This window comes from Lepidochelys kempii, chromosome 7 (genome assembly GCF_965140265.1).
Source record: "Lepidochelys kempii isolate rLepKem1 chromosome 7, rLepKem1.hap2, whole genome shotgun sequence".
Lineage (NCBI taxonomy): Eukaryota > Metazoa > Chordata > Testudines > Cheloniidae > Lepidochelys > Lepidochelys kempii.
This window is the reverse complement of record NC_133262.1, coordinates 29,766,118-29,780,534: the sequence shown is the minus strand read 5'-3', so window position 1 is coordinate 29,780,534 and position 14,417 is coordinate 29,766,118. Positions and strand designations below refer to the sequence as shown.

The window sequence follows — 14,417 nt, the reverse complement described above, 5'->3', positions numbered from 1 at the left end:
AGGCTGCTGGGTAGCGATGGGGCGGGGCGGGATGGGGCTGGCGGCGGCTGCAGGTCGGAGCTGAGACCGGAGGGGAGAGAGAGAGAGAAGGGGGCGGAGCCTGCAGCAGGTAGGGGCGGGGCTACACGGGGCAGGACTCGGGTGTGTGTGGGGGGGTATGTCTAGCAGGGCGCTGGGGTCAGCCCTTGTTTGTCGGGCTGGGGGGGCTCTGGGTCCAGCGGGGACCGGGTGTGTGTGTTCCTGTGAGTCCACGGGCTGGACAATGGGGGGGCTCTGGGTGTGTGTGAGTCCACGGGGGACCTGGAAGGGCTGGGCATTGGGGGGGCTCTGGTTGTGTGAGAGTCCACGGGGGACCTGGAAGGGCTGGGCACTGGGGGGGGCTCTGGGTGTGTGTGAGTCCACTGGGGACCTGGAAGGGCTGGGCACTGGGGGGGGCTCTGGGTGTGTGTGAGTCCACGGGGGACCTGGAAGGGCTGGACATTGGGGAGGGGCTCTGGTTGTGTGAGAGTCCACGGGGGACCTGGAAGGGCTGGGAGGGGGACACATCTGGAATGGTCCCGGGCGGGGGTATTGCGGAATTTGTTCGTCTAGCGTGGTGGAGAGGGGCTGGGGGTCATCGCCTCTGGGATGGGCCTGGGTGGTGCGGGGAGGGGACTATGACATTTAGGGTTGGGGAAAGGGGACTCCACATCTGGAATGACTTCGCCAGTGCGGGGAGGGCGGTATTGGGGGATTTCTTCCAGATCTGGAATGACCCGATGTGGTACGGAGGGTGTTGCTCTCAGATCTGGAGTGGCCCCGGCTCTGGGGTATGTGTTGAGGGGAGAAGTGTCTGGCAGGGCAGAGGGGCTGGGGGGATTACACCATCTCTGGCCTGGCCCCGAGCCCTGTGGGGTGGCTTCTCCTCATCTGGAAGGGACCCAGAGATATGAGAGTGCAGTGGGGGAGGGTTACTGCACATCTGGAACGGCCCTTAGTGGTTTGGGAGGGGTGTTGGGATTACTGCACATCTGGAATGGTCTCAGGTGGTTTGGGGGTACTGGGGTGAGTTCCCCCACATCTGGAGGGTCTCCGGGCGATGCGCGGGGCGGGGGGGGGGGTTGTGTCTGCCCGGCCAGTGCCGAGGCCGCCGCTCCCCTCGCTCCGGCTGCAGGGGAGGCGGGGCAGCGGCACGGAGGGCGCATTGCGGACCAAGCGCGTCGGGTTGGGCAGCCGGGGGCAGGTGAAGGACGCGGGCGGGGCCGGGGCTGGGGCTGGGGCCGGGGGAGCGAGGGGGGCGCCCAGGGCGCGGCGGGTGGAGGTGCAGAGGGGCCCGGGGGAATTGCACGGGGCGCTGAGGTATAAGGAGGGTGGGAGGGGCAATCTCAGGGCCAGGGGAGCATGTCCTGGGGGGGCTGCGAGGTCCTCCGGGGTGGGTCCGGGGCGAGTCTCAGAATGACACCGGGGTGTGTGTAGGGGGGAGCTTGTCCCGCCGGGAAGCTCCAGAGTGCGCTGGGCGTGGTGATGGGGACTATGCAAGGTGTGGTGGGCAGAGAGATGCGGGATGTGCTGGGGCAGTTTCAGGGTGTAGTGGGGGTCGGGGGAGATGAGGGGAGCAGTGGGGGAAGTTTCAAGGTGCAGTGGGGTCGGGGGAGATGAGGGGAGCAGTGGGGGGTTCGGGGGGGATGGGGGGAGCAGTGGGGCAGTTTCAAGGTGCAGTGGGGTCGGGGCAGATGAGGGGAGCAGTGGGGGGTTCGGGGGGGATGAGGGGAGCAGTGGGGCAGTTTCAAGGTGCAGTGGGGTCGGGGCAGATGAGGGGAGCAGTGGGGGGTTCGGGGGAGATGAGGGGAGCAGTGGGGCAGTTTCGGGGAGCAGTGGGGGGTTCGGGGGAGATGCGGGGTGCGCTGGGGAGGGGTACCGTAACAATTTGGACAGTGAGGGTGCTGAGAGACATTGAACCAAACTAAACCCTCTGTATGATAGAAAAAACTTCAAGCCTGGGGGTGCAGTAGCACCCCCCCTCCCTAGTTCTAGCACCTAAAGTGCTGGGACAGTTTCCAGGTGCAGTGGGGAGTCGGGAGGGGAGATGGTGGGGGCAGCTGGGGGGAAGGTGGGGGCAGAGAACGATCTCTGTCTCTCCCTCCCCGAGGGGGGTGACTGGGGTCCCATTTTACCCCAGAGCTGTGCAGGGAGCTGCTGGCTGAGCAGCGCGTGCGGCCTGCACCGCATTGCGTCGCTATCGTCTGGGCCGCCGGCCCCCTGCTGGGGGAGGCTGGAACTGCAGCCGCGGAACCAGGGGTCATTCCAGAAAGATGAGGGAGCCCATGTACCATGATCACACTCCCCTCCCCAGCTGAGTGAGGCTAGAAATTAAAGGGACACAAGGGGCATCTAAGGAAGTTAAAGGGACATGGGGGGCATCAAGGAGTGGCATCTATTGGTTACATTTGGGAGTACAGGGGGTCAGGGTGGGAGTCAGGACTAGGGTTCTAGTCTAGCTTTAGGAGGGGAGTGAGGTCTAGTAGTTAGAGCAGGGAGGCTGGGAGCCAGGATTCCTGGGTTCTGTTTCCTGGTCGGGGCGGGGTCTACTTACTGGTTAGAGCGGGAGGGTTGGGAGCCAGGATTCCTGGGTTCTATTGCCAGGTCTGGGGAGCAGGGTGCGGGGCTGATGTCTACTGGTTAGAGCGGGGGGGCGTGGGAGGGGGCTGGGAGCCAGGACTCCTGGGTTCTGTTTCCATGTCAGGGGGTGGGGCGGAGAGAGTGGGGTTTAGTGGTTAGAGCAGAAGGGTTGGGAGCCAGGACTCCTGGGTTCCGTTCTGAGGGGTGGTTGTGCCAAGCCCCTGAATGCGTGTTGTGGGGAGTGTAGTTGGGCCAGGTCCCTGTCTCATAGCCCACTCCCCGCAGGAGCCCGGCCATGGCGACCATGGTGTACCCGCGAGAGGAGAAGCTGAGCCAGGACGAGATCGTGCTGGGCACCAAGGCAGTGATCCAAGGCCTGGAGACGCTGCGCAGCGAGCACCACTCCATCCTGGCCACCCTGCTGGACACCAGGAACTGCCTGGACAAGCAGCACGAGGCCAGTGCTGTGCAGGAGAAGTCCAGCCTGGTGCGCAAGTCCTTGGAGGCCATTGAGCTGGGGCTGGGGGAGGCCCAGGTGAGGCCTCCAGGGGCCCTGGCTTCCTGCCCCAGCTCAGGGATGTGAATTGGTTATAGTTGTTGGGGGTGGGGGTGCTGAGAGCCAGGATTCCTGGGTTCTGTACCCAGTTCTGGGACCTAGTGGGTTAGGGCTGGGGCTTTGAACCAGGACTCCTGGGTTCTAGTGCCAGATATGTCACTGGCAGAATGACCGTGGAGGCAAGTCCAGTTTCTCTCTGAAAAGAGACAGTCGTCCCATCCCATCCTGTCCCCCCGGATCAGATGTGGCCTGTGGGTAGTGTCAGGGCTCTTGGGGAGTTGTGATGGGGGGGGCAGTGGAGCCTGTGGGGTGGAGGAGGACAAGGGGTTCCTGTGGGGGAGAGGGAGGCTGGTGGTGGGGCAAGGGGAGTGGGGAGGGTGAGGGGGGGTGGAGGCTGGGGAATGCAGGTAGGCAGTGGCAGGTGTGGGGGCAGTGGGTGCCTGTCAGGGGGTGTGGAGGGGAAGCGGGAGGGCTGTAGTCGTGGGAGGCAGTGGATGCCGGGGGAGGGCTGTAGTTGTGGGGGGCAGGGGGAAGGGGGAGGGCTGTAGTCACAGTGGGCAGTGGATGCCGGGGGATAAGGGGAGGGCTGTGGTTGTGGGGGGCAGGCTGTGGTTGCCTCGGGGGCTTGTCCCCATCTCACATCCCCCCAGGTGATCATCGCTCTGTCGAGCCACCTGAGCGCGGTGGAGTCTGAGAAGCAGAAGCTGCGGGCCCAGGTGCGGCGCCTGGTGCAGGAGAACCAGTGGCTGCGGGACGAGCTGGCGGGCACCCAGCAGAAGCTGCAGCGTAGCGAGCAGGCCGTGGCACAACTGGAGGAGGAGAAGAAGCACCTGGAGTTCATGAACCAGATTAAGAAGTTTGATGACGACATCTCCCCCTCGGTGCGTCCCCCAGAGCCAGGACTCCTGAGTTCTCTCCCAGCTCTGGGGCAGGAGTGGAGTCTAGTGGGTTAGAGCAGGGTGGGCAGGAAACCAGGATTCCTGGGTTCTCTCAGCGGTTCTGTGAGGGCAGCAAGGTCTAGTGATTAGAGTAGCAGCGTGGGGCTAGGCTCCCACATGCTCCCCAGGCTGGCCTGGGAAAGCTCCAGCCCTGATAGCCTTCTTCCTGCCCAGGAGGAGAAGAATGGAGAGGCAGCCAAGGACTCGCTAGATGACCTGTTCCCCAGCGATGACGACCAGGGCCAAGGTGAGCTGCCCGGCTGCCAAGGTGAGCACTGCAGGGCAGGGGCTGGCTCTCTGCCCACGGGCCCTCACGGCCTCTCTCTCCTGCAGGGCCGACGCCCGGCAGTGGGGAGGCTGCGGCCCAGCATGGGGGCTATGAGATCCCAGCGCGGTTACGCACGCTGCACAACCTGGTGATCCAGTACGCCTCGCAGGGGCGCTACGAGGTGGCCGTGCCGCTCTGCAAGCAGGCACTGGAGGACCTGGAGAAGACCTCGGGCCACGATCACCCCGATGTGGCCACCATGCTCAACATCCTGGCGTTGGTGTACAGGTGGGGAATGGGACACAGGGCCTTTCACCTCTACGGGGCACCAGTTCTGACCTGGTGCCAGGGGGCAGGGATTGGGACATGGGGCCTTTCCCTTCTGGGTTGCACTGGCTTTGATCTGGTGCCAGAGGGCAGGGCCTGGCTGAGTCTGGGGAATGGAATATGGGGCCATTCCCTTCTAGGGGGCGCCAGCTCTGATCTGGCACCAGGGGGCAGGGACTGGCTGGCTTACAGGGGCAAGGAATGGGACAGGAGGTCTTTCCCCTCTAGAGGCACCAGCTCTGATCTGGCGCCAGTGAGAAAGTCCGCCCCGCCCAGTCTGACTGGAGTTTGGGTGGTCTCGGTTCCTGGCAGTACCCATCCCCTTTGGCCATAAATGGGTGGGCCTTGGAAATGGGGGTCTCTGCTAGGTTTGGACAGTGAGAGCCTCCCCCACCCCAGGGCTATGCTCAGGGCCCCTAGCCTCAGGGCCAGGCCTGGATGCCCGTAGCACATGGTTCTGACCAGGGACCATCCCCCCACCACAGGGACCAGAACAAGTACAAGGAGGCTGCTCATCTTCTCAACGACGCGCTGGCCATCCGGGAAAAGACCCTGGGCAAGGACCACCCCGCTGTGAGTGTGCCATGGCTGGTGGCTGGGAGTCACGGCGTCTGGGTTCTATCCCCAGCTGACAGAGGGGAGTCAGGCCTAATGGCTTAAACAGAGGGAGCTGGGACTCCTCCGGGGTTCTGTCGCCAGCCCTGGGAGGGGAATGGGGTGTAGTGGTTAGAGTGGAGGCTGGGAGCCAGGACCCCTGGGTTCTCTCCCTGGCTGGGATGGCGGGAGTGGGGTGTAGTGATTCGAGCAGAGGGGGCTGGGAGCCAGGATTCCTGGGTTCTGTCCCTGGCTGAGGGAGTGAAGTTTGGTGGCTAGAGCAGGAGGGCTGGGTGTTGTAGGTGGGTGGCTCAGGTCTGCACTGCGCTGTTACCCCAGACTCATCCCAGGGGCTGGGGGGCTGAAAGTGCCACAGAGCTTGAACTTTCCCTAAGCCGCACAGGGACCCTCTGGGGGGAGCTGTGGCCAGGAGCTGCTGTGCAGGGTGGATGATGACACTCCTCTGCCCCCGCAGGTGGCTGCCACCCTGAACAACCTGGCTGTGCTGTACGGCAAGAGGGGCAAGTACAAGGAGGCCGAGCCGCTGTGCAAGAGAGCGCTGGAGATTCGCGAGAAGGTGGGGGTGGTGCTGGGGGACGGCTGTGAAGGATGGGCTGCAGATCAGTAAGGTGGGATGGATGGAGGCTGGTGGGGGCTGGCAAGTGGGCGTGGCCATTGGGTGGGTCTGCGAGAGGGGATACAGTTGAGGGTGGGGTCAATGAGGGGGCTTGGAGGGACAGGCTGGGGGTCAGTGATAGGGTGGTGTCATGGGGCCGGAGGGTGGTACGGGCAGGGCAGCAGGCTGGGGAACCCAGGAGCAGGTGCAGTTGGGGGGATGGCAGGGCGGTGCAGCGTGATCTGGGCAGGGGCAGGGCAGGGGATCCCGTGTGAGTTGGGGGCAGAGCTGGGTGAGTCCTCAGGTTGCTTTTTGATCCCCTATCCCGGATCTACAGGATCTGGGCTGCACCCACAGCTCTTGAACAGTCTCTTGGAGAAACCCTTTAGCATGCCAGAGCCCAGGGGCCTCACTCTTCCTCCAGGGCATGCCATGCGGCCTCCCTGCCTGCCTGCTGAGACAGGCCCTCAGCTCCCCTGCTCCTGGTGGAGACTTGCCCACTCTACAGGGGTTAATGCACTGACATCATGGGTTCATGGTCTCCGGGATGCAGTGTGGGAAGCCCCCAGGTTAGCACAGGGAAAGGAAAGTAACGCCTGATGGTCAGCCCAGAGCCCAGCCAGGCTGCAGCGACCCCATTGCCAGGCTCTGTCGCTCTCCGACAGTCAGTCCTCAGGGGAGAGCGCCCAAGCCCCGTCCAGCAGCCAGCCTGTCTCCTCCCAGCCCTCCGGTCTCCAGCTGGGGTCTCTGCTCCTGCTTCTCTGCTGAGAGGCAGGGGACCCCTCCCTTGGTTGCTGGGGGTCAGTGTCCTGGCGATTGGGTTTGCCATTGTCTTGTTGGGTTTTCCCCTGGTTGATCTTTCATGGCCCTTTTAATGACCCATTCACTCCACTCGGACAGCTAGGTGATGAACACCCACCCCTGTGTCTCTTAGCCTGCCCTGAGAGCCAGCTTCATCCCTTCCCCTCACCCCGGGTAGCCAGGGAAAGGGCAGGGGAAACTGAGGCACACATAGGCTTTGTCAAATCTATTGCCAAAACTTCCCTCTTCATCATCGTCCCCCCGCCCCCAGGTGCTGGGCCGGTTCCACCCCGATGTGGCAAAGCAGCTGAACAACCTGGCGCTGCTGTGCCAGAACCAGGGCAAGGCGGAGGAAGTGCAGTACTACTATGGGCGGGCGCTGGAGATCTACGAGAGCCGCCTGGGCCCCGACGACCCCAACGTTGCCAAGACCAAGAACAACCTGGTGAGAGCTGGTGCCGAGGGCAGGCAGGCAGGCAGCCACCGCACACGCACGCTGGGCGGGGTAGGGGAGCCCGGACTCCTGGGTTCTAGCCCCTCCTTTGACTAGGTGGGATCATGTCCCATCCTTTCGGGTGCCTATGTTTCCCCCTGCAGATGGGGAAGGGCAGCATCTGCCCTTCCCCAGGGCTGAATGTGGGCTCTGGGCTTCTCAAGGGATGAGGGCAAAGGCCCCGTGGGAAGGCAGAGAATGCTGCCCCCACCTCGGAGACTGCCTGGCCCAGCCTCGCCCCCTTGTGTCCAGACTGGGCAGTGCAGGCCAGAGCTGGGTAGCCCAGAGGAACCACCAGGTGTGTCTGTGCCCAGCAGCTTGGACAGAGACAGCCCTCCATGCCCAGCCCTTCCTGCCCTCAGGGTCCCTGAGTAGACGCCCATGCTGACCCTGGCTCTGCCCTACAGGCATCCTGCTACCTGAAACAGGGCAAGTACAAAGAGGCCGAGGCGCTGTACAAGGAGATCCTGACTCGGGCGCACGAGAAGGAGTTTGGCTCAGTCAATGGTGAGTTGGGGGGGCTGGGGGGGGCACGCTCCCCTCGCAGTCAGGGTTGGTCCCAATGCCCCAGTATGGCACTAGGGGGCGCTGTGCTGCAGGGAGTGGGATGGGGCTCAGTTGGGGGGTCTCCTCTTGCAGTCCCATTCCAGAGGCAGCTGTGTCCCAGTGCTGGGCAGGAATTGATGGAGCGCTACTATAACCCGCCCCCCCCCCCCCTCCTCCGTCTGTCCCTGCAGGAGAGAACAAGCCAATCTGGATGCATGCAGAGGAACGCGAGGAGAGCAAGGTACCTGGGCATGGGAGTGCAGGGCTGTCGTGGGGACTGGGGGGACCCTGCCCTGGTTGCTCCCCCTGCACAGTGACTGGGACTATCCTGTGTGTCTGTGCCCCCCACAGGACAGGAGCAAGGACAGTGTCCCCTACAGGGAGTATGGCAGCTGGTACAAGGCCTGCAAGGTGGACAGGTGAGTTCAGCTTCCGGGGGGGCAACATCCAAAGCCCCATTGGAGGGTGGCAGTGCTCTCCTACACCCTGCCCAGCAGTCAGGCTCTGCCCCCTCACAGCAACTGTCTGGGAATTAGAGGAAGGGGGACTGGGAGCCAGGACTCCTGGCTTCTATCCCTGCTCTGGGGGTCAGTGGGAGTCTAGTGGGTTGGAACAGGTGAGGTGAGAGCCAGGAGTCCTGGCTGCTATCCCCAGCTCTGTCCCTGTTTTATGTTGATTGAGCCGTTTCCTCTGTGCACACAGTCTGCTCAGCACACTGTTACTTACTGCTCCCTTTGGGTCCCCTCTCCTGCCCACAGCCCCACAGTGAACACGACCTTGAAGAGCCTAGGGGCTCTGTACCGGCGCCAGGGCAAGCTGGAGGCCGCCGAGACACTGGAGGAGTGTGCCATGAAAACCCGCAAGCAGGTATCACCAGGTCCGGGGGAAGAGGGGACTGAACTGGTTTCCTCTAATTCCCTTCCCCACCCCACTTGGGAAGGAAGGGGACGTGTAGTGGGTTAGAGCAGGGAGCTGGGAGCCAGGACCCCTGGATTCTCTCTGTGTTGCAGTGTTCTGATCTCTGTCTCCCTCACAGTGGAATGATTTTAATTATTATTGAAATCAGGAAGCAGGAAACTCCCATCTCAGAGCTATGGATGGAACCCAGGAGTCCTAGCTCCCAGTCCCCTCCCACCCTTAACACAGGTTGCCAGGATGTCAAATGTCATTTTAAGGGGGTTCATTTTTAAAAAAAGAAGAGTGTCTTTCATTTCCCTGAGAACAATCGGGTGCTGCTGGTCTCCCCACAGGGCATGCACGCCATCAGCCAGACCAGGGTGGTGGAGCTGCTGAAGGATGGGGGCCGGTCGGAGCGCCGGCCCAGCCGGGAGAGCCTGAGCAACAGTGCTGCCAAGGCTGAGAACGGGCCCGAGCCCGCAGACGGGATGGGCACGGAATGGGCTGGGGTGAGAAACACGGCTGCAGCGGCAGGGATCAACAGGAAGGGCCACAATGCCAGGGACCACTTAGCATGGTATCTCCACCAGGCATCTTCCCCATCCCCTCCTCTCCCCAGTCAGCCCCACGGGGCCCAGCCCCCACCAGGCATCTCCCCCACCCCCAGGTCAGCCCCAGGGGCTCAATCGCCCCACCTCCTCTCACCCCAAGCAGAGCCATGGGGGGGAAATCAGGGGTGTTTGGGATAAGGGGGGAATCACATGGGGATACCCCCCACAGAACTCATCTCCCACCCCAGGGCCAGCTCCAGAGCCCTGCCCCAGATGGGGTGTACTGGCAGGGGAGTATCTGTCGGGGTGTCCCCGTGTGACTCGTCCTGCCCCCCAGGATGGCTCTGGAGTCCTGCGCCGGAGCGGCTCCTTTGGGAAGCTGCGGGACGCCCTGCGCCGGAGCAGCGAGATGCTGGTGAAGAAGCTGCAGGGGAGCAGCCCCCAGGAGCCCAGGAACCTGGGGTGAGTTCAACCCCACTATGCCGCCGCCCAGCTGTCTGTGTGTGTCTTGGGCGTCCCCTTTCCTCCCAGCCCTCCCTATTGGACTCTACCCCTCGCCAGCCTCTGCCCATGTGTGCCTTGGGGGGTGAGGGCAGGACTCCTGGGTTCTATCTCTGGGAGGATAGGTGGGGGAACTAGAGCCCAGACTCCTGGGTTCTCTTCCTGACTTTACTGGGACTCTGTTCTCTTCCTCTTCAGGATGAAACGGGCCAGTTCCCTGAACTTCCTCAACAAGAGCGTGGAAGAGTCGAGCCTGGTGAGAAGTGGGCAGGGGCAGAAGGGGGGACGAGCAGCTTGGGCCCCTCCCCTCTAGTTTGCCACCCTCCTCGTGCCCCCGCCTGCTGCCCCCAAACATTGTTGCAGCCCTGTCCCCTGGGGGCAGGTGCTGGTCACAACTGGGGGGAGGGAACCTTGTCATGCCCTTGAGCTGGGCCCCCCAGGTGCCGTGGGGATGCCGAACTCGGCCTATGCCCGGCCCCCCTGCACAGGGAGGGGAAGGGGCCACACGCAAACACACCCCTGGAGGTGTGGGCATCTGCCCGTAGTGGGAACTCCCTGCTCGGCCCAAGCACTTCTCTCCCCACTGAGCCCTTGTCAGCACTGACTTCCCCCAAGTCCCTCACCCCAGGACCATGTCTAGCTTACAGCCCTCAGGGCCAGGGGGTCCCACAGGTGCTCGGGTGGGGGGTGGGGAACTCTCTGAATGTTCCCCTGTATGTATGTGGAGGGGGAGAGGCAGGGTCACAGGAGTCCCCATCTCCTGCCTCAGGCCTTGACACCTTCCCCTGCCCAGCTTCCCCCTTCTCTAAGGGAGTGAGCCCTGACTAACCCCCCCCCCCCCCACTTCTCTGTCCCTGCAGCCAACCAGCAGCAGCCTCACCGAGAGCCGGGGCCTGAGCGCCAGCACTGTGGACCTGTCCAGACGCAGCTCCCTGCTGGGGTGACCCTGGCCCCCCACGGACACCCACGGACACCTCCACAAGCCCCGTGGGCCACAGTAGAGGAGACAACCCCTGCTGTTACACCTCCATTGGCTGGCTCCCCTCTCCACCCAGTGTGTAGTGACGGGGGAGGGCCGTACTCCCTGCATAGAGACTAGGGGCTCCCCACCCGCCGCGTGGCACGGCCTGGCCCCTCCTGCTCTGGGATCTCAGGCCACTCGCTCACATGCTGCTGTAGGGACAATTCCCTATTTGGGGGGGCACCCCTTCATCCCCCAGCCCCATCCCCTTAGCTGCCCCGAGCTGCCCTCACCCCTTGGGCTGGGGATCTGATGCTTGGATGGGATGGGGAGACTTGTCTGTGGGGCTGGTGGGGAAGTGTGGGGGGGGCGTTCAGGAGGAAACCTCTGGAACTCCGCTGCTGGGTTGGAGAAGGGGAGCAGGAGGTGAGTTACATCTGCCCTCCTCACTCCTGGGTCACAGATCACCTCGTTTTTCCTTTGTATTTATGTTTTGTTCTCAGGGAGTCCCCTCTGGTGGGAGCCCCCCTTTGCTCCATGCTGCCCCCAGACCGGCTGGGAAATCCCTCCCCCTTTGTCCCTTCAGATGCAGCTGCTGCTGCTCCTCAGTATCTAGCTCCTCTGAGCTGTCTTCCCCTCACCTTCTCTGCACCCCCCACCTACCCAGAATCCTCTCTGCCCCACAGCAGGGGGCAAACCCTCCTTACTGAAGGAGGCTAGCGAGTCACTACCGTCCCCCTGGTTTGCATGGTCCTGGTGCAAGCTGGTGACACCCCCCTCCCCGCCCCCCCAGCCTTTCAACACTAATTCCACTGCTTGGTGGAGGGGTCTCATTTCCTCCTAGCTAAAGCCTGCACCTTACGCTGGAAAACACTAGCCCCTCTGGGACCTGGGGGGCAGGAATGGAGATAGCGATGTCGCACAATTCATTTCCCTCTCCAGCCTGTCACATCTCTTTACTCTGCCACTGGACACAGGCATAGTCCCCAACCGCTGCTGTGCCTCAGCGGGGAGGGGGCACTGTTACTGCCCTCCGAGGGGGGCTAGGGGGAGAGGCTGCTATGGAAAATCTCCCCCTAACCTGAGAGGGGTCTAGCTAGGTCCCTCCTAATCCTTCCCTCACTGGGGGCCCCTGAGCCTTCACTGCTTCACCCACCTGCCTGTCCCCATGTTGGGGGACCATTGCGGGGTGGGGCACCTGCTGAGTTCGCTCTGGATTTACCAGTGTTGCTGTAGAAATAAAAGGTACTTCAAAATCTCTGTGTGGGGCTCTGCCTTTTTAGGATCTGGGGCCTTCCCCTCCAGGGGGTGCTGGGTCTGATCTGACCCCAGGGTGAGAGGATGGGCTGGCTCCAGGGAGGGGCATGGGACATGGGGCTGTTACCCTCTAGGAGATGCTAGCTCTGACCCAGTGCTAAGGGGTTATATTATTGGGGAATCCAGATCTGTGGAATTGGCCTCTGCCAATGCACCCTGCCCCCTTGAGCCAAGTCCGGCAGCCCCCCTAGGGGGCCCAGTTTTGTGGTTTAAGACCTCAGCTGCAGTTTCAGTCCTGAGCTTTTCTCCTGGAAGCAGGTTAGTGCCTCCTGACCCCAGGGCTCAGCCACCACGCACCAGGCCCCGCAGTGTGAGTTCAGCTAAGGCCAGCATGAGGCTTGAGAACTTTAGCACGTGGAGGACCTTGCTTTGCCCCTACCAGGGGAGTCATTTCCCAGCATCTCTCCACCACCAGTACAGAAGGGAAGGCTGTGATTGGCTCGCCATCTCAGGGCTCTGAGAGCTGGGGCTTGGAGAAAAGCACTTTCTCAGGTGCCCCTGCCTGCAATTTGAATACACTTACATAAATTTGCATATGGACAATGCCTGTCCCTACCCCAAACACAGAGATTTCCTTGTATTCATTCTACATGCTCCCAGTCCCCATTTGTCCCACAGTCACTGTCACCCCAGCCCATGCTATTGGGAAGCTCCCTCTGATTGGCTGCCTTTCCCTGGCCTCCTAGAGAAAGGAAACTAAGCTGGATATGCTGATGGACTGCAGCAGCCAGACCCTTCCCCAGCAGCCTTGGCTCCTCCCCCACCTCTAATCTAACCTGTGTGCCCTTAGCCCTTTTAATGGTCCTGGAAGCCCCCCTCCCGCCCTGGCTGCCCCTCCTCAAGGCCTGGCTCCCCCTCTCCCCAATCCCAGAGAGGAGTCAGGCTATTTGGGGGAAGGGAGGTGCCCTTGCCCAAGCAGGCCCCAGGGGGAATTTCCCCATCACTTGGCTATGGGAGTGCCCTAGCAATGGGATACTAGGAGGGTAGCCCCAGTGTGAGGGGTATTGAGGCCTATGCTGGAATTGCATGCTATCACTTTAAAGGCTCAGTAAGGGTTCCTGATTCTGCTTGCAGGTTAGGGGGATCTATAGTAAGCCTGCATGTGTTTGAGCAGAGTTGGTTTGCAGCTAGTCAGCCTACAGCAACTTGAGGTGAACTGGATCATTCTGGTTTTATAAGGAGCAGCCTGCTTCGTCTCTCTCTGTTGTTGGGTTTGTGTGTGTTTTCATTCTGATTTCTCAGAAATAAAGTAGCATCATGTTTCAATCTTCCGACAGGAATATTTTGTGTTTTCTTCTCCTTCTCTATCTGTATGCCATAAAATATAACAGGTGCCAGTCTGGGACTGCTATTCCCTGCTATGCTTTTTACAGTGACCCCTGTAAAGGCCAGGGCTGGAGTAGCCAGGAGTCCCCCTGGCCAGAGCTCCTGCTCCACACCTACAGCACCCCCTGGTGGGAGAGGCTGGGATCTCCTGCTCAGCCAGCTCTACTCCCCACTGTGTTTCCTGTAGGAGTATTCCAGATTGGAGTAGCCAAGAGCTCCCACCTGCTGCCATTGCTCCTCACTGAGAGAGGCAGCCCCTGGAATAGCCGGGAAGGAGCTCCCTGTACACCTAGTGCTCCTTTGCTTCTCCTGACAGTGCCCCCTGCTGGGAGAGGCCATGAATGGAGTAATTGTGAGCTGCCCCTGCAGCCAGTGTTCCTGTCCTGCTTCCAACAGCATCTAGACAGACAGGAAGTTGAGGGTCCACCCACGCAGTGATTGTTCTGAGTCTCTTTCTTCTATACCACTGCTCTGGAGGTTCCCTCTGGACCCCTCTGGTGGGACTTTAGGGGATGGGCACTTATGGCACAGAGTGTGGAGCTCTTGAGCATCTAAAACTGTCCACATGGAGGCTGTGTGAGGTCCCCTAGGATTACAGATGAACAGACACAGAACCAGAAGGGCCATCATTAGAAGAAACATCACCCAAGCCAGCCTGTCCCCAACCATTTCTGCAGCCAGCCCCACAACTAAGTACTAGGCCCAGGTCCTACTCTGTAGCACAGTGCTGCTAACAACCCCTAGAGAGGGCAGGAGCCTGTTGGAAAGAGAGATTGGAAGTGTTGGTTTCCCCTGCCTGTGATGCAAGAACAAGGGTGTGTTTCACTGAAATTAACTAGGGGTAACTGCAACAAAGGCTAAAAGCAATAGTGACTCACCCAACCAGTCATTGTGCGTGAGTCACAACCTCACTATTACCCTGACATAGGGCTAGAACCCAGCGGTCCTGATACCCAGGCCCTGGTTCTAACCACTAGACCCCCCACTCCTCTCCTCTCCTAGAGCTAGGGCTAGAAGAACCCAAGAGTCCTGGCTCCCGCCCCCTCCCTTGTGCTCTGCGGTCTCCTGGATTCTGAAGTTAGCTTGAACTGGTCAATAAACTACATCCCCCAGGGGTCTTTGCGGCT

The 14,417-nt window shown here is 61.5% G+C and overlaps 1 protein-coding gene across 6 annotated transcripts; it reads left to right on the top strand.

Annotated features, from left to right (window-relative positions):
• KLC2 (kinesin light chain 2) lies at nt 1-10,712 on the top strand. Of its 6 annotated transcripts, none has more exons than XM_073351608.1 (16): nt 1-109; nt 2,884-3,085; nt 3,805-4,035; nt 4,267-4,339; nt 4,426-4,648; nt 5,173-5,260; nt 5,757-5,858; nt 6,970-7,143; nt 7,599-7,698; nt 7,929-7,978; nt 8,089-8,156; nt 8,496-8,604; nt 8,988-9,143; nt 9,523-9,647; nt 9,885-9,942; nt 10,547-10,712. In XM_073351608.1, the coding sequence occupies exons 2-16, from the start codon at nt 2,894-2,896 to the stop codon at nt 10,628-10,630; spliced, it is 1,833 nt and encodes a 610-aa protein (XP_073207709.1). In that variant the 5' UTR covers nt 1-109; nt 2,884-2,893; the 3' UTR covers nt 10,631-10,712. The 6 variants fall into 6 exon arrangements, with proteins under 6 accessions (XP_073207709.1, XP_073207708.1, XP_073207711.1 ...); XM_073351607.1 differs by having other exon boundaries at nt 2,884-3,133; XM_073351611.1 differs by lacking the exon at nt 1-109 and adding an exon at nt 1,147-1,222 and having other exon boundaries at nt 2,884-3,133.
• The last annotated feature ends 3,705 nt before the right edge of the window (nt 10,713-14,417 follow it).

What these genes read in the sequence shown, in the direction of transcription:
- KLC2 (XM_073351607.1), top strand. Translation starts at nt 2,894, where the DNA reads ATGGCGACCATGGTGTACCCGCGAGAGGAGAAGCTGAGCCAGGACGAG. An exon ending in TGGGCAAGGACCACCCCGCT is followed by an intron (nt 5,261 to 5,756) that starts GTGAGTGTGCCA and finishes CTGCCCCCGCAG; the next exon opens with GTGGCTGCCACCCTGAACAA. An exon ending in CCAAGACCAAGAACAACCTG is followed by an intron (nt 7,144 to 7,598) that starts GTGAGAGCTGGT and finishes TCTGCCCTACAG; the next exon opens with GCATCCTGCTACCTGAAACA.